The sequence below is a fragment of the Gymnoscopelus braueri genome, assembly GCF_963280865.1.
Source record: "Gymnoscopelus braueri genome assembly, chromosome: 1".
NCBI lineage: Eukaryota > Metazoa > Chordata > Actinopteri > Myctophiformes > Myctophidae > Gymnoscopelus > Gymnoscopelus braueri.
This window is the reverse complement of record NC_137603.1, coordinates 46,176,214-46,195,712: the sequence shown is the minus strand read 5'-3', so window position 1 is coordinate 46,195,712 and position 19,499 is coordinate 46,176,214. Positions and strand designations below refer to the sequence as shown.

Genomic DNA, 19,499 nt, shown 5'->3' with positions numbered 1-19,499 from the left:
GCACGCTGCGGCTTTAAATAGGTTCGCGTAGATCTACGCGATTGGCATGCAATGTGTTAATAATAACCAACCTTTCACTATTATTTTTAGGAAAATGTCTACATTTTTACATTAAATAATAAAAAGAAAATTGACTTTGTAAATTGTACTTTTGAATACAGAAGTATTATTTAAAGCATCTACTTTTGAATACTATTTGACAGCAACTTTCACTTAAAAAAAGAGTAATATCTGACCACGGTATCTACAGGTATACTTACTGTATAAGTACTGTCTGGGGTTGAGTACTTTGTCCACGGGGTCATGCCTATGTTCCCTCAGCCATTCCAGAAGGCACTGAAACACCTTGTTAAAGACCCCACTTAACTGAGTGAAGCAGACTTTTTAAACACTGACTCTGATCATGTCATGGCCACAGGTTTGACTCTGCTCAGGAAGAAGGTCACCATTTGCTCATCTATGGCAGTGTTTCAACATAGGGTTGTGACCCATTTTGGGTTGTGGTCCCGTTTTTATGGGGCGTGACTTGCGAGTAAATATCCTGTAACCTGCCAGCAACCTAAAATGAGTTTGACACTCCTCTACTATAGAGAGTCCTATTCTGCTCACGAGCATGCCTGGCATGACGATGGCTTCGCCTTTTTATAGTCTATAGTAATGCTTGATCACTGGAAAGTATGGACGTGACAGCCTTTATAAATGTGCTTCAGTTACCACCAACTGTTGGAAGAAAATTGTTTCACTCCTGCAATGAGGCTAATTTTCATAGAAAGGGGCAATGCTTGGCAATGCAGTTATGGGTGCATTTCACTCTTTTGTGGGTGTTTTGAGAATGACATGGTTTCTTCTAACTGAACCAGTTAAGTTGTATACCTAAACTTATGACTGATAAAAAAACAGTTGCCTAATTAGTCCTAAAAATCCAGAAAGAAAAAAACAGCAACAGTCAAAAAGTCTTATGGGAAGGATTCAGTTCTCTCTGTAGTATTTGGACAATAACTGGAGAACAGATGGTCAATATTATTGATCATCTGACATCCAATAAACAATGTAATTGAGAGAGTGGGAGGGAGTGAACGATAGACAGAGGATCAAAGTTGATGGAGAAAATGAGAGGAAGATGGCAGGTAAGGGAAAGAGAGACAAATAACGTGAAGCAAAGACATGCATGAATACTAAATATATTCCTGAGGGGAACTTATTATCACATACTGTAACTTTAGTAGTTTGGCAATGTTAGACTTAGCTAACATGATGGCTAACAACATTCACATGCTCTCTTGACACTCAATTAGGATACACTGCTGGTAGTAGCATGTACTGTAGCTCATCAGCATATCTATTTAAAAGCACTTGACAAAGTCAGGAATACTTGTTGACAACAATCATTGGCTGTAGTTGGCATCACATTGCAGTACAAATAAATACATAAATAATACCCGTAAAATGTTTTTTTCTTTTTTTACCCGCAATGGAGAGTGTGCAGAATATAAGTGTCAGCTAGGTTATCAGGTTGCTTTTCACAAATCACTTACAGTGTGTCACTATGTTACATATTGACATTAATAGGCAACATGAAAACACTTGTGCTTCTGTGTATTACAGAGATCGATCGTGGAGGTTGTGGTGATCCTGGGGTGCCAGTATTTGGTCGTCGTGGAGGGGATCGTTTTCTCCATGGCGATGTGCTGACGTTCTCTTGCCAGTCAGCTTTTGAACTGGTGGGCGAGAGGAGTATCACATGTCAGCACAATAATCAGTGGTCAGGAAACAAGCCAAGCTGTGTGTGTGAGTATACAGTACAACACTTCCATCTGTGGTCTTCTCTTCTCTCTTCTCTCTTCTCTTCTCTTCTCTTCTCTTCTCTTCTCTTCTCTTCTCTTCTCTTCTCTTCTCTTCTCTTCTCTTCTCTTCTCTTCTCTTCTCTTCTCTTCTCTATTTTGTGCTCCCCCCTCTTTCTCTCTCTCTCTCTTCCTTACATCTTGGTGTAAGTTTTAATACCCCTCATATCTCTCTCTCTCTCTCTCTCTCTCTCTCTCTCTCTCTCTCTCTCTCTCTCTCTCTCTCTCTCTTACAGTCTCATGTTTCTTCAACTTCACGGCCCCATCAGGGACAATATTGTCCCCAAATTATCCAGAAGAGTATGGGAATAACTTGAACTGTGTGTGGTTGATTATCTCTGAACCTGGGAGCCGTATTCACCTCCTCTTCTCTGACTTCGAGCTGGAGCCTCAGTTCGACTGGCTGGTGGTCAAGGATGAAGGTATAGTCATATCTTCCAATGTTGATGGTAATATAATCTGCAACATTAGCCAAAGATAAATCTTTACAGTATTAGATGGATTGGTAAACCACATTAATCCTGGCCTATCAGTTTTCCAAAACGAATTTATTGATTTACTTTAGTTTTCTCTCTTTTCTTTTCAAAAATAGCAGATCTACAAGACTGTCACCGTGTTCTGAGCTTGTACGACGGCTATAGCAAGTTGTCATATGATGAAGTATATAGGATTTAAGTGGTTAATGCATGGATAGGTGGATCATATATTTATTAATTTATGTAGCATTTTATCATTTCAGTGTTAATACCTTTTTAATGTTGTACTCTACACGGTACACTGGGAAATCACAGCTTTGTTGCCGGTTATATTATAGGCTATTGAATTCAACTGACTCGAGAAAATAGCCAGTTTGACTGGCAGGTCATTAAACATGAAGGTGGGTTTAATTGGATGGGTGTAAACAGAGTTGTTTTGTGAGATTATTTCCTCCCAAAACACCCCAAATTGCAAGGCAATTAGCCCTGTTGGACTTGGTGAAGTTGCACTAATCTGCTGGTTTCAGCCTTTTCCTCAGTTGGTGCTGAAATCTGTTGAGTGTCAGTTTATTGAACGTGGTAATATATCACTGACTGCTGATAGATTAAAACCTTAAACCTATTTTCTTTACTTTCAAAAAAAGTTTTTCCTGTAATTCTTCTCTGAATGACATTGGTGACTTCAACAAAGACTGAAATTTATATTTGATACAGACTCCAGTATATAAAGGACCTATAGAGTTTCAATTCAAATCAAAGAAGTGTCAAACATTATTGGAATAAAACAATCAAGTTATTTGATCTTCTCTCTTTCTCTGCAGTAACACTTGATACTGATATTGGATGAAATACTGTAGCCTGCTGTGTTTTCTGCACTTTTTTTCCGCACTGTCCATTGCTTTGTCGATGACTTCTTTTGAATTATTTCATGACTCTTAGGCCTTTCTAATTGTCTGGATAATTTATAATTCGGTTTTCCACTGGTAATTTTATGTAATAAATATATTGTGTTTGGGGGAGTGTGTGTGTGTGTGTGTGTGTGTGTGTGTGTGTGTGTGTGTCGCATCATTGACTGTGCATAAAAGGTATGAATCAGCAGATAACTGTTTTAGGGATTTCAAGTTTTTCAGGGTCTTCAATCTAAGAACATCTCTGCAGCTCTTTCAGAGTCCATCTTCTTCAAGTGAAGTAGAAAACAATAAATGTGTAATGGGTTTAATTATTAAAGTACTGCTCTTAATGCTACCTTTTCCAGGTTTGTCTGAGCCCACCACCTTTGGAACATTCTCTGGTAAAGACGTTCCAGCACAGATTGCTTCTAATGGACACATAATGAGACTGGAGTTTCAATCTGACCATTCCAACACTGGGAAAGGCTTCAATATCAGCTATACAAGTATGCATCGTCCGTCTTTCTGTCTGTCTGTCTGTCTGTCTGTCTGTCTGTCTGTCTGTCTGTCTGTCTGTCTGCCTCTCTGTTCTGTACAGTTTTTCACTATGACAACAATTGCTGGACTTATTATCTCCACCAGGACGTAAAGCCCAGGTGTGGGCATAGTGTTTTCACCCTTGTCCATGTGTTTTGGCTACGATTGTCTTCTACAGTTTGCATGAGAGGCCCGTTTTGCAAAGAATGCCACAAATCATGAACACAGCGTCCGATCTGCCCCAAATTTGAATCACAAATTGAGTAGCCTCTAAACAACGCAAAGCCAAAAGCGATTTCACTTACACCCATAGGGGGTGCCACAAATGCTACAAACTACAAAGGTCACTGTTTGTTGTAGAAACATGATTTCTCTCCCCAAATTAGGCAATGGTCTCATGAGTCATGTGACAATGGCATCAAAAAAGATGGGGGGGGGGGGGGGGGCGGAGCAGAGGCGATGATTGACAGGCAAAATCCCTCAACAGCGACACCCGCAGGCAAAGATTTCTTTTTTCATTGCAGTTGAAAAGGCTTTAGAAATGTGAGAGAAAAACACCTGCAATGGCTAACTGGAGTGGAAATTTCAGTTAAAACTTTTTATACACGTTTGAAGGACCATGACAAACACTTTTAATGTGTTGTAAAACTGAATGTCATGAAAGCTTTAAGGGGCCTCTATAGAGCGCACCTCCAAAACCGCTTTCACTTCTGCCAGTAGGTGGCACCACAAACATGAACATTTGCACCGTCCGTTGTATGAACTCTTATTTCTCCTCGCGGCTTCCTTGTGTGCCTGGACTGGCAGAGATTTGCGCTCAGAGGAGCACAGTTCTCTTATTGTTTCCTTTGTGGTCATTGGGATGTACATGTCATAGAGTACATGTTACAAGCTAGCTGTGGCCCCTAACTTGAATGAAGATAAACCTTGCCAAATATCCATCTGAGGGAAACTTAAAGGAGGAGTTCACCCAAAAAATGACTTGTTTTCTATCAATTACACACCCCATGAAGCCTTGATTTCATTTTTGTATTTTTGTTTTTGTGGCATTCCTAAGACAATAATTTGATGACCGTGTGTATTTCCGGTAGGAGACACAAATAATCTACTTTGTGTCTCCTACCGGATACATTAGCCGGTAGGAGACGGGAATCAAATTATTAGCTTAGGAATGCGACAAAGACACAAATAAATCCATGGATTCAAGGTTTCATGGGGTGTGCAATTGATAGAAAATAAGTAATTTTTTGGGTGAACTCCTCCTTTAAGGACAAACTTTTGACAGATGTGTAGTGAAGTAAAATTGACAACTAAAATTCAAAGTGTCATATTATCCTTTTTATGGATTTTGGGCACAAGCCTAGTCGTGTTCTCTTGGCTGCCACCTCAGACCCATCTCCAATACACTCAATTCAAGCTCTGGCTGGAGGGCATGGTTTTACATCAACCCAGGCAGAGTAATACATGCAATAAGCTATCAGGCTGACAGCGTCACCATCATTTGTACTTGACCTTGACAAGTTTTGCCTCACTGATCAACTGTTCGGAGCTTGACATTTCCTATATGTCTGCCTATCCGTCTCCTTTGAATCTGAATAATGTTGCCTACACTGTTAAATCCTGAGCGTTGATTTAACTCGGATGGGTCCATTTGGTTACATTTGTACTCTCTGAGTAAAAAATTGATAAATTAACGCTGCAGATTTGACTGTGTATTATAAGCCGTTGTCCATCCGAGTTTAACTAGTTTTCACTGACTGATGACCTGCGCTAATGTTGATTAATTCTCCACAATTTCCATGTGTGCTGCTCGATTGCACACAGTTACTCCCAAAGAACCTTGTCTCAAATTCTCTCGAAAGAGGTGACATTTAATGACAGATGAAAATACGAAACTCTTTTTTCCCCCCTCTTTGGTGTCACAGTGTGTTTGATAAAAGGCCCTAATTCTAATCCTAAAGCCTAGTTCAGACCAATGATTTGCGACGCGAAGAAACGGTTTTAAAACGTTGCAGAAATAAATTGCAGCTGTCTGAATTACCCCATTGCAGGTCGGCTGATGCCAGGTGATTGAGGCCCATCATGATGCAACCTGTCCAATTGCAAGCACCATATTACCATACCATATCACACAAACACGTTACTCACACAAATCTGTGTGAGTAACAAATCTTGTAACGTTATATGCATGTTTCCCTCTCTCTCTCTATTCCAATATTATCCGGGATAATGATACCGTACATGTAGAGACAATGCATCCAACATCCATTGAAATGGCTAGCAGGACCGATTTAAAAGTTCAGCAAATATGTTGGCTGTCAAAAGCATCAAGAACATTACCAGCCTTTCTACTGATGTAACTACAGAGATAGGCAGATAATTGTGACCACAAAGAAAGTTGGATATTGGCTAGTAAGTTATAAAAGATGCATATAAACAGCATATACCAAATAAGACTGTACCAGGATAAGATTCAATATTCTAGACACAACATGTACACCTATGAATCTGTCTTTGTCGCAGAACAAATTGTGTGTTTTTTTTGTTTTGTTTTTGTACGGGAAATTTGTATTGGCAACAGTGTTGGAAAGTAACTAAAGTAATATATAACTTAAAGTAATATTATTACTTTTTCCAGTAACTAGTAATATAACTAATTACTTTCACGTTTTGAGTAATAAATATTACTTTTACTATATTCCAAAAGTAAGTTATTACTATTTTCACGAGCCTTGGTGGTTCTCTTGGTATTCAATATATAGTCAAATGGTTTTCATTTAGTCTGTAAGTCATGAATTCATAAGTCTTACTGTTAATTTAATTCAAATGAGTGTACAAATGGAACCAAATGGACCTACAGTATTATGTCATGTGTACAGAACACTTTTCAGAGTTAAATCAACAATGAGGATTTTACAATGTAGGCCGCAGAAAAGAGAAAAATACAACTGCTAATGTTGAAAATGCAAAGTAAGACTTTTGGGGAGAAGGGATGCAATTACTGGGGGCGAGAAAAAAAAAGTAAAGTAAAGTAATAAGTAACGAGTTACTTTTGGCAGGGAGTAATATGTAAAGATATTACTTTTTAAACAAGTAACTAGTAGTAGGTAATATATAACTGGTTTTGAGTAACTTTTCCAACACTGATTGGCAATATTGTATTGGCAATAGTTCCTTGGAGTGTCATTGTAGGCTGAGTAAAACAATGTAGTCTAGTAGTCTGTCATGTAAAAAGTGGGTACATTTGGTTAGATTGAGCTACTATTAGTAAGCAAATCCAGTAGTTTATGCAAATGGCATATTGAGGGCAAGTGAGTTCATGGTTCATCAGTAAACAAAAGACAACGTTTGACTTATGAACAGCTTATAGAAGGATGGAGCGCAGCCATATATTTTTATTCATCAATACATTTTGTATGTAAATTAATCCCGAGGGGAAATGTATTTTACCACTGGCCACAGTCCATGTTGTGGTTTGCACACAGGGCTAGCCAGAAAATTGGAATCATTCATTTCAATATTTCCAAGGAAATATTTTTAGTTTTTAGTTGTTTTTGGATTGCTTTTGACTTAAAAACCGTGTACCATTTTTGTAATGAAAAGGATATGGTAATAGTTGGATCACAATGATCTATAATGATGACCAAATTATTATTTCAAAATGCCATGAATAATAATGTGTGCAGACTAGAGGAATTCTACTGTATATATTCATGAATAACATAATTCTGTAAATGGGAGGTTTTACCATAAATGAATACGACTGGACTGCCAAATTCCCACTGTGTTAAACCATGCACCCCATAAACTGTCAATGTGAGAAGAAAGAATACAATATTTTGTGTAGAGTAGACATAAATTAACATAACATAATGTAACATAACGTAACGTACCGTAACGTACTGTAACGTATCTACATAACAATAATTAAGTCCTTTAAAGAAAAAGGTATCCTTTGATGGGCTAATAAAAAAAAGAAGAAAAGATTTGGTCGCTGGCCAAAGGGTTGACCTTTCCTGGCTTGGCTGGATGGATGTACATGACCTTTGAAGAAATTATTACATGACTGGTGATTGACTGTCTCTGAAGAGTAATAATTATCATTGTTGGTTAATGATTTAAACTTAATCAGTTACTGATTAATCATTACTATGTTGGTTCTCATTAAGGAGAAACGTCCCAGATTCTTGCCTACATCACATACCCTACTGTATGTCTTGTGTGTATTTCTCCGGGGAAATACATTAGTGTACAGTATGGGTGTGATGTCAAACTCAAACTGTGAGTTTGAAGTCACTACATTTCCGCAATTCCCTGTTGAAATACGCAGAAGACATAGACTATTGTGCTAAAAGGATAACACAAAAAGCATACTGGAGCAGTACCCATGGAGGCGCGCACACACACACACACACACACACACACACACACTCACTCACTCACTCACTCACTCACTCACTCACTCACTCACTCACTCACTCACTCACTCACGCACACACACACCTTTAATACGAATTGATCTTAAGTTTTGTTTTGTTTTTAATTTGCTTTTGTTTTGTTTTTACTGCTTGATGAAAGATTAGTTCATAAATGCAATTTGGAAATGTTTTTGTAATGTTCACTGTATGTATGGCTAAATGCATTTTTAATGTTTTTTGCAGAAGTGAGGCCAAGGGGCCATTACGTGATTAAATTTGCATTCAAACTTTCCACATTGAAATATATGACTTACACATAATTGCGTGAGACTGTAGGTGATATATTTCTTTCTTTCTTTCTTTCTTTCTTTCTTTCTCAACATGAATATCAACTTAATATTTAGGATATTGAAGTGTGTTGTTAGTTCCCTAGTGCATATAAACACTGTTTACAATAGCCTGGATAAGCTCAGCTACAGTGGGAGAAACCGGATTAAGGTACTGTCTGGAATAATAATACATGTGTAGAGACAATACAACCTGCTTTGCCTTGCTTTCTCAGTGAGCACTAAAAGTGAAGGACCGATATAAAGGTTCAGCAAATACGTTGGCTGTACAGTATAACTACAGACATGAGCAGATAATATTTGTGACCACAAAGATTCTGGGATATTGGAAAGTGGGTTATTAAAGATGCATATAAAAAGCACATCCCAAATAAGACCAGGATAAGATTCAGTATTCTAGACACACGTAAACCAAATCTGTCTTTAAAGCTCAGTCTTCGACTCTTCTCTCTTTTCTCTTTCTACCTTTCTCTTATGCACTCTCTCTCTGAGTGTGCATCAACCTCGCTTGTGCACATTCTTTCTGCACGTTTCACACACAGGCACGCACGCACGCACGCACGCACACGAGAATGTCATTTTTAATGGGGTCTGAAATGAGTTATAAAGCCTTTGGTTTCTGTAGCTCTCGGGAGGTGTCCATCGTTCCCCCCTTTTCTTTTCTGTCCCCCCTTCTCTCTCTCCCTCGCTCTCACCCTCCCTCTTTCTCATCTCGTCTGTTAAATCATTAGCAAACAAACCCAGGGCACCTGTCCATCCAGGGTGTATGCTCTAGGTGGGATCAGGCTAATCTCTGGAATATGACTAATATAAGCTAAACATGACAGGGTTGAATACACACAGAGATAATTCCATTCGCATATTTCCATATCTGTGGAAATGTCATATTCAGTGACGGCAATGTTATAGTAATTTGGTTTCTCTGGTTCCGTCCTCACACCTAACAAAGACATTAAGAAACAGTGTATTCGGTACATACAAAAACATTTGAAACTAGAAAAAGTGCTCCTCGGAGCACAGGTCTCCGCCAGGTCAGGTAGGTTATTGTGGGCCAACAATGTTCGGAATTTGCCAATCAGGATGGAATATGAACAATCGGACAGAACCATCTTGATCACTTGACTATAGAGATAATGGGTACCGATTTGCATGATGATTGGACAACATTTGTAGGAGTAATACAACAAAGAAAAGTTTTGAAAAAATTGGCCTCCTGGTGGCGCTATAATAGGGCAATGTTAAAGGGTGGCATTTGTTCTTCAACTTAGTGCGAATGTGCTTGTAAAGTGTCACCTCAATCGGACGCTGCGTTCATGATTTGTGGCATTTTGTTCAAAACGGGCCACTTCTGCAAACTTTAGATGTCATTGTTAGCCAATCAGGATGAAATATGAAAAATCAAACAGTTCCATCTTGATCACATGACTATAGAGATCATGTGTACCGATTTGTGTGAAATTTGGATAAAATGTGAAGGCTTAATATCCAAAAATGTGTTTTACATAAGTCGGCCTCTTGGTGGCGCTATGAAAGGCAAATGTGAAAAATGCAGGGCGGATGTTTTTCCTTGGCCTCTAGGGAGTGTGCGTGCAAAGTTTCACGCAGATCGGTGCAGTTATAGTTAAAAACACAAATCAGCCTTTTATAGCGCCACCATGAGGCTGTTGTGAAAAATGTCAGGTGGCATTTCTTCCTCGGCCTAGTGGGAATGTGTTTGTGAAATTTCACGGAAATCACAAGCTGCGTTCATGATTTGAGGCATTTTGTTCAAAACGGACCAATCCTGCAAATTTTGGAAGGCAACCTTAGCCAATGAGGATGGAATATGGGAAATCGGACAGATCCGTGTTGATCACATGACTATAGAGATACTGTGTACCGATTTGCATGACGTTTGGATAAAATCTGTAGGAGTAATATAAAAAAATGGGTTTTGCACAAATCGGCCTCCAGGTGGCGCTATAACAGGCCCATGTGAAAAATTTGAGGCAGAGGTTCTGAATTGGCATCCAGGGAGTGTGTGTGCACAGTTTCGCAGCAAGCCGGAGATTAGCTGGTAACACACGGACAGGACACACGGACACACGGACGGACGGACGGAAGGACGGACAGGGGGTAAAACATACTATCTCGCCATGCATTTCGGCCTGGCGGAGACAATTACATGCTGAGACTTGTGCCCTTATGGATCCGTAAAGACAGGTGGGGCTAATAAAAAATAATAAAAATAAACACGCAAAAAACAAAAACTAACAAATGATGCATATATTATGATGGAGCTTATACTTTGTTTTACTATGTTGCAAATCTGTAATTTCTTAGATGCCTCGTCTTTCCACCGTGTGACGCAGGGAACGCCGTTGCGTTGAGGCCCGAGGCATTACCATCGGTAAAATAATAAATATATGCTGTGTACAGAGACGCAACGGCAGTTGACAGAATTTTGGCGGAGCCCGGTGGCTGCTGTTAGCACCAGCGGGCCCTCCAACAGCACTGGTGGAAAGGATAATAATGTGGAGGAAGTCAGAAGAGCCGAGGACATGTCGCCAGGCTCCGCCAACTGAGCTGAGCTGCTGCTCTGCTCAGAGTCGCGGCGGGTGCCTTGTTCATCTCGATCTCGCAACGACTGCACAGCATGCCACTATGTCCTCTTGGTTTATAGACCGAGTGTACAGTTTGGGCTGTTCCGTGTGTTCCGTTCTTTCTCAAAGTTCCTTTCTTTTCTAAAATCAAGGAAACAAAAAACTGCCAAAATTATGTCTAACATTATGTCTAACCCTGTCTAATTATGGGGTTATGTCTAAAATTATGTCTAACCCTAACCCTAAATATAGGCTAATGTTCAAATAACTATGTTATGTGTGACCATGCGTTATGCAAGCACAATGAATGAGCATTTCAATATTATATTGAGCTTTTCTAATGGCTTTTATGTACAGATTTGGTCTGGGCATTTCCATAAGGTTTGATGGTTTGATCCTTGAAATTAGTCACATCAGCGGCCACCCTGCGTCGGGGGACAGTGTTGGCTTCTATACCAATAGCCTGGTTCCTCTGCTCGATTAGGGGAGCCGCCAAAGCAGGATATCCCATATTACTTCTTACTTGATCCTGTGCACGATAGTGTAGTCGTGACCAGCAAAGATTGCTGGTCACGACCAAGACGTGCTGCTGTTGTTGTTATTGGCGGTAGTTCACCACGGCACAGACCTGTTCTTTTGTTGGCACATAAGGATCCTTGTGTATGTGCCGTCTAGACGGTCGTTTAGCTCCTTCTTCATAGTCCATGACTCTGCACCATATAACAGGATGCTTTTGACACAGGCCTTGAAGAAAGCTAGCAGTTGCCAGACTGCCAGACTCGGAGGAGTTTGTTACAGGCATTCGAAGCATTGTCCAATTGTTCGTGGCTGGATTAAGACTTTTCAGGGCCCCAGGCTTGGATCACCCCCCCCCCCCCCCCAGCATAATTTTCAGCACCGATATAGTGTCCTTACAGTCAGGTCTATTTTCAAATCAAAACAACTACATTTTATGCCGTCAATACAAGTTCAAATTATAATAATATAAAACACAATAGAGGCAGAAATGACAACGTATTGCTTCAATCAGTCAATCAGACACTCTGCTTTCTAGCTTTTTGAAACAGGAAGTCCACAAAGAAAGAGCAACTTCTTGTAGATGTGCTTTTACATTTGTCAAGTGCTGTAGCACACGGCTCCAAAATACGCACGACTGCCATCTCCAAACGCATCATTATGTCACAGAGCGCTGAAGCCTCATTACCTTGTGTATCATCCTCGGTGGAGTGTCAGCATGTCGTGATAATTAATGCATACAGCTTTAGCTGCAGACGCATGAGCAGAGCAGCAGGTGTGTCAGGTACAGAGACACGAGGCAGGCACGGAACAGGGGAAAAGAAATACAGCAAAGTTGATTGGCGCTGCCTGGAAGATGTGTGGCTGGGCTGGATTTGTGTAAGAAAAAATTTTTTTTTATCGTGAACCTAGTATCGTGATTCGAATCGTATCGCGAGTTGAGTGAATCGTTACATGCCTAATGCTAATGCTTCTTTTTTTTAACCAATGGGCCCTGCTCCTCCCCTCCTCTCTCTGCAGCATTTGGTCAGAATGAATGTCATGACCCAGGGGTTCCTGTTAATGGTCAGAGGTTTGGAGACCTGTTTCAGCTAGGCAGCTCTGTGGCATTTCGTTGTGACCAGGGATTCATCAGAACACAGGTAATAAAGAGCTAAAATATAGCAGTGGTTCTCAAACGTTTTGGCTTCAATACCCCCTTTCCCTTTACCCGACTACAATATTTTGCTTAGAAGACTGTAAGAGAGTCAAGTGTTTGATTTCATTTTACAGGTCAGTGGGTTGAAAGAAAGTTTGTCAATGTTTTATCATGAAACATAGCAGTAAAGTTATTTATTTTCTTCCATTTTCCACTTTCTCCGTACCCCTAGGGTACACTGCAGTATATGAATTATATATTTATAAAGGTAGGGTAAGTTATATATTTTGTATAAATAATAAGTTATATATAAGTGTTAAATTGCTTTATATTCTGATAGTACTCATTGCTATAGAGTGTTTGTTCAGTCACAGGTTTCTCCCCGTTCCTCCAGCAGATTAAACAGAAAATGCATTTTCAGGTCGAGATACCAATTTTATCCAATCAGGAGAGAGCGAACTGGAGCATTAGAGCTGATAAATGGGTACTTTCTCCTGATTGGCTGAAGATTGGCCATCAAACGGATTTTTTTCCCCTGTTTATTAAAGAGCTGGAGAGACACAGAAACCCCTGCTACTGAACAAACACTCTATAGGAATGCTAATTACTATCACAATATAGTGCTTTAACCTTTTAACGAAAAAGTTTTGACCAAAACGTATCACTTTACCTTACCTTTAATGAAAAACATATTATGTTGCAACATTATATGTTAAAACTATGACAACATAATTGCCGTTTAGGGGTCAGATCAGGTCACCTGCATCATCCAGGAGGGAAATGTCATCTGGTCTGCTGCCGTACCACGCTGTGAAGGTACAACACACACACACACACACACACACACACACACACACACACACACACACACACACACACACACACACACACACACACACACACACACACATAATGCATGCTATTCATGTTTACATTTCTTTGAGCATGCAGTACAGTATATGCAACATGCAACAACTGGCAGAGATGCAACCATACCAGATACACCATTATATGGAAAGCAGTAACAAAAAGGCTATGAATGTAGCATTATGTCAGTGTTTTTTGAAGTTTAGTCTGATAGCCCTCAACACGTAGCCTACTTATGGTTAGGTATTTTTTTCTAAATCAGTAGCCTAAATTGCACTATTAAGTGCTGCCTGTTGTTAATAAATGGGATGCTGCAGACAATCAAATTGAAATGAGCTGTAGCCAAATAAATGTGGGAGGCTGGAAAATATCATCCTGTAGAACCGGGACAGATAATTGCGTGTCTCCCGCAGTGATTTAATCAGGCCAAAGTGGTACCCTAATATTATTGCTGTACCACTGCTCTGCTACTTGCTTATTGTAAATAGAAAAGCAGTTATTTTGTTTATTTTGTGGCAATGCTATGGTACAAATCTCACTGATGGCACGTATAGTTTTAGTATTATAATGATTCCTATTTTCCTATTCCTATTCCTAAATTATTCTAGGATTGAAAAAGAACAACGCTTTTTCATGGTAGACCTGGCCAAATAATGACAGCAGCGAGAACCAAAATATGTTTTGAACAAAAGACAACAATATATTGCAAATAAAAATTTATAAAACACAGACAAGATAGTCTAGTACTTAAAGTAGAGAAATAGTTTGGTGCAGTTAGGAATTGGAGTCAAGTCAATGTTGAGTTCGTCTTGGCAGTGCAGAGACGGCTCCCAATGGTGTCATCCTCAACGCCTTTCACAGGGATATTAAGAGAGGCCAGCACTTTTAGTTTTAGCTTGCTCTGCAACAAGTTCCAGGCAGAGGGCACAAAGTACATGAAAGCTATTCTGCCTGATTCGGTTTGGACCATGGGGACAGTCAGCAAGACTGTGAATGAAGGCAGTAGCTTCCCTCCAAGTTTTTAGAGATGACGGAGCACAAAGACACGTGGAACAAGCCAAGAATGGACTTGTAAATGAAGGTGTATGAATGACTTATTCTTTGTGTCGACAGTGATGGCCACTCTAGCATACAAGGTGCAATGGTGGGTGAGGGCTTTACAGCTAGCAATAAACTCAATGCCACCCACTTGCCAGATCCATTTATATACAGTATACAGCAGGATGCTAGATACCAGAAGTTGATTAAGTAAGTTTTTTTAGATTTAAATGGCTTGCTAAATGCAAGACTTATTTTTCAATGTATGGTTTTAGAGTTGTAAACATAGTGTAACCATATTTTTGTCTACAGTACGTATGCTTCGGTTGATACCTCTGGGACTGTACAAAAAGCAGGTCTGCAGAGTCTGGATGAGAGCAAATGAACAGCTAAAAGTGATAGTATCATCAGCATAGAAATAGAATTGTGTGGATTATTTAGATTTATTTGCGATCCCATGCCTACGAGCAGCCAATTTGAGAGGGGATGCGAGGGGACGACCCTCGCAAGGGGATGCCTCCTGAAATAAAAATGGTAAACAAAAATCTTCCCTTGTTAAAACCGCCATTGTCCCTTTCATCCTTCTTTATGGCACTATAGAGTACAGAAGTCCTGTGGATTGGACATAATTATTTGGGGGATTATTTACAATCTTCATTATGCACCAATCAAATTAATGATTGTTACAGTTTGACACAGCTGGAGCTTTTATTGCATGTGAGCTTCATCCCTAACATGCATATCCTTTTAATATAGAATGATCGTTGTACTATTACATTACAAACAAAAGGATAAACAGCTCGTCCCCCACACTCTCTGTCTACAGTGTGTTGTCTCCTAGACCGACCATCCCCTTTGAATTATTTTTCGATATTGACTACTGAATTCAAAGACTAATTCTTTGAATTAGATGAAAGGACTAGTGGCTGTAACTGACAAGGTTGATCTAGAGGCTGTGTCTGTGTATCTATTGTGACAAAGAGGTATTGACCAATACCATGTCAACACTACAAGACACTCCTATTGTAGCCCAAACCAAGCTTATTTTATGATCGAAAACAGTAGAAGACATTACCTTCACCACTTGCTATAACTCTTCCATTCAGGGATTGGGAATTCTCAAGATCTTATTTATTTATTAGTTTTTCATCATTTAGAATTTGTCCCATGGGTTGCTATAAAATTGATTTGGTTTAAACCTTTATAACTCAAAAAGCTCAAAAATTGATTTTAGCAAAATGGCTGACATCTCTTTTTCTTTCATAAAGTACCGTATCAGTAACATTTGTGCAGAAACAATTGTGTGGTTTTGCTGATGAGAGATTAAGGTTATTTCTCTTCTTTCTCTGTGTATGTTTGTCTGTCTCTGTGCATCTCTGGATCTAGCTCCATGTGGAGGCCACCTCACCGCTCCTACAGGTGTCCTGCTGTCTCCTGGTTGGCCCTCTTTTTACAGAGATTCTCTCAACTGCCAATGGGTGATCGAAGCACAGCCAGACCACGCAGTGAAGATACACTTTGATAGGTAGTTTGAATGATGGTTTCTGCACTGTGAAATCCTGAGTGTTAATTTAGCTCTGGGAGAGTACAAATGGAACCAAATGGACCTGCAAGGGCGTGTGTGTGTGTGTGTGTGTGTGTGTGTGTGTGTGTGTGTGTGTGTGTGTGTGTGTGTGTGTGTGTGTGTGTGTGTGTGTGTGTGTGTGTGTGTGTGTGTGTGTGTGTGTGTGTGTGTGTGTGTGTGTGTGTGTGTGTGTGTTTGAATTGAATTGCGTGTGTGACAGACTGGTTGTTACAGGGCTTCAACAACTTGGGATGCCCATAAAGGAGGCAAAAACGCTGGCAATGTATTGTGCTGTCTCTGCTATAATTGGCAGCCGCCATATATGGCGGAGATGCTGTTACTTATACCCATAGAGTACTGAGTGACATGCTTATTGTATCATGAAGACACATGCCATGATTTTGTGAATGTATAACCTCACTGCACCTATAACATTAGTGTCCCTGCATGTTTCTCCTTTATGTGGACATAAATAAATGGTTAGTGTGTGTGTGTGTGTGTGTGTGTGTGTGTGTGTGTGTGTGTGTGTGTGTGTGTGTGTGTGTGTGTGTGTGTGTGTGTGTGTGTGTGTGTGTGTGTGTGTGTGTGTGTGTGTGTGTGTGTGTGTGTGTGTGTGTGTGCGCGCTGCGCGCGTGTGTGTGTGTACTGTAGATTCCAGACAGAGGTCAACTACGACACACTGGAGATCAGAGATGGCTCCTCCGTCTCCTCTGCTTTGATTGGTGAATACCATGGAACCCAGGCACCTCACTTCCTGATCTCCACCTCTAACTTCCTGTTCCTGTTGTTTACCACTGACAACAGCCGCTCTGCTGTGGGATTCAGCATTAGATATGAAAGTAAGACTGATATCCTGACTGACTGACTGACTGACTGACTGACTGACTTATGATGACTGACTCACTCACTCACTCCCTTGCCCCGAATTAGCCCATGGTTTCCCATCTTAGGTGCAGTAGAATATTGTGTTTATGCTTTTAAATGACTGAGTGGCACAAAGGTTGGATGGATGGATACAGTAGATGTATACTATGGATGGATGATAGATAGTCAAATTGGATAGCTTCATGATTATTTGCATTGTAGCACATGCGTAAGACTAAGACACACTTACACTCAAACTGACTCCGTGGGGCATGTCTGTGGTCTCAGGTGTGATGATGGAGACAGACTCCTGTCTTGACCCTGGTATCCCGGTCAATGGGCGTCGCCATGGCAGCAACTTCGCCATTGGCTCTCAAGTCTCGTTTGCCTGTGACCACGGATACACCCTCAGCGACCAAGAGCCAATCATGTGCGAGCTGAATCATCAGTGGGGCCATCCACTTCCTAGCTGTGATGGTGAGAAACTCTTATGTGTTTACATATTTAGCTACTCTTTCCACTTCTCTTCCCGTGCATTCTTTTTTTTCCACTTCTCACGTCATTATCTATATGACAGCACTTGAAACCAAATCACAGGCAACCTTGGAACAGAACACACACACACACACACACACACACACACACACACACACACACACACACACACACACACACACACACACACACACACACACACCTCTCAAGGGAGGGGAAACCCCATATTCTCTGAAGAAAGGGGCAGAAGTGAACAGAGCAGAGATGAATGGGATAGAAATACACCTTACATTGTCGTCTCCACATTAGCATTGATAGTGTTCCTCATTAAAAATAATGAGTACCACTGGCTGCAAGCTACCCTATCTTACAGCCATGGTGTATATATATATATATCGTTTTCAGTAGCTCACACTGCCCTTATTTCCCATGAAGCTGTTTACGAACAGAGCAGAGTTGAGCTACACAGAGCTAAGCACAGCTGACTTGACTATTCTCTTAAGGACTGTGTCCGCTGAAAATATTTTGTGAGCTGCCAGCGCCTTTCTGCCATGTTCATTTCTATGGCGAAGACGGAGTGCTTGGAGCACTCTTCTTCCCAGCATTACGCCCTCACATTTTAGCACTCTTGGTGGCTAGTGTTTTTTGGCAGAGTGCTCTTGGCGCCTCAAGGAGAAAACAGGTCAACATTTGGAGAGGAGCTCCGCTCATCAATGAATTTTTTTTGCGACCGTTCGACCGACAAATAAAAATTCAGGCAGCACTGAAAAGGTGCTCAAAGTCGCTTTGAGCACAAAATAAAGGTAAACAACCATGACAGAGGAGAGGCTGCTGTGCTCATGGCAGCAGTACCTTCATTGAGATCCGCCACTGGAGGACATTGTCATTAGGATTTGGTTTCTGGCATTCATGCTTACTGTGATAACGCAGATAAAAGAGAAAAAAAACTATATTTGTCAGCTATTTTTGTGTCAGAGCTCATTGGGAATTAGTGCGACTTAACCCATTAAGACCTGAGGCCGATTCTACAAATGTCTTCTAAATCCTAACAGTTTTCTGAAAAACCTATTTTGCTACAGTATATCAGTTGTACTCAAACTTGAGAACTGAGAAATGGAGAAAGATAGTGTCTTTTGCTGTCATCGATTCTGAAAAACGGAGTGGATTTTATTGCAAATTGCATTCTTGAAACCCTTTGGCATGAAAGGACTACCACACCTAACCCTATTAAGACGTTATTGATAATCAATGCTCTAATATTAAAATAATTAAGTGGGCTTCTAACTTTGAGATGATTAAAAGGGACAACACCAACCCTATTTTTTAGTTCATGAAATCATCTGAAATATTAAAATTACACACAGCTGTGCTTTTCAGCTCACAGAAATTCAGAAATAGTCAATCAACGTCTTTCAATGTGTCAGTTTTTTTAAATACTGTCTATTGATGTGTTCCGCTGCACTTTGTGTAAATGATGGTCGCTGGCAGCTGACAGGAATAACATTAGCTCCATTACGCTCACGGCTCTGAACTCAATCTCCACTCTCCTAGACCCCACCGGGAGAGCATGGTTCTAGTAGGCTATACGGGTCAACGGGCGTCGCTGTAACAGATGGTCACTGGTCACCGGCAGGCACTTTGCATTCAGCACTGGCTTTCAGGCTGCCTCAGACTGCCAAGCCTCCGCTCACCAGCCCCACGTGACCATGGGAGATGAATATGCACTGTCTTATCTGATCTTGTGCATGAAAATGATTCAATTCGAAGGGCGAGGTGGAGATGCTCCAACTTTGTAGAGGGAGTAGGCACAGCAAGCGGCGGCTTCACACCGCGTCCAACACATGACTCATTTTTAAAGGGACACTGTGACATTTTCAATGTCGCTCTTTAATGACATTTCACCAAGCAGCTGTCACATTAGCAGGA

The 19,499-nt window shown here is 40.5% G+C and overlaps 1 protein-coding gene across 1 annotated transcript in view; it reads left to right on the top strand.

Annotated features, from left to right (window-relative positions):
* Positions 1 to 19,499, top strand: part of LOC308074200 (CUB and sushi domain-containing protein 1-like) — a gene marked incomplete at its 3' end in the record, with an annotated part of 656,606 nt that overhangs the window by 422,520 nt on the left and 214,587 nt on the right. Inside the window, exons 13-20 of the mRNA XM_080413541.1 lie at positions 1,606 to 1,788; positions 2,078 to 2,263; positions 3,573 to 3,713; positions 12,628 to 12,749; positions 13,489 to 13,561; positions 16,037 to 16,175; positions 16,866 to 17,053; positions 17,367 to 17,555. Coding sequence (XP_080269667.1) covers positions 1,606 to 1,788; positions 2,078 to 2,263; positions 3,573 to 3,713; positions 12,628 to 12,749; positions 13,489 to 13,561; positions 16,037 to 16,175; positions 16,866 to 17,053; positions 17,367 to 17,555 — 1,221 coding nt within the window. The remainder of the gene's footprint in view (positions 1 to 1,605; positions 1,789 to 2,077; positions 2,264 to 3,572; positions 3,714 to 12,627; positions 12,750 to 13,488; positions 13,562 to 16,036; positions 16,176 to 16,865; positions 17,054 to 17,366; positions 17,556 to 19,499) is intronic.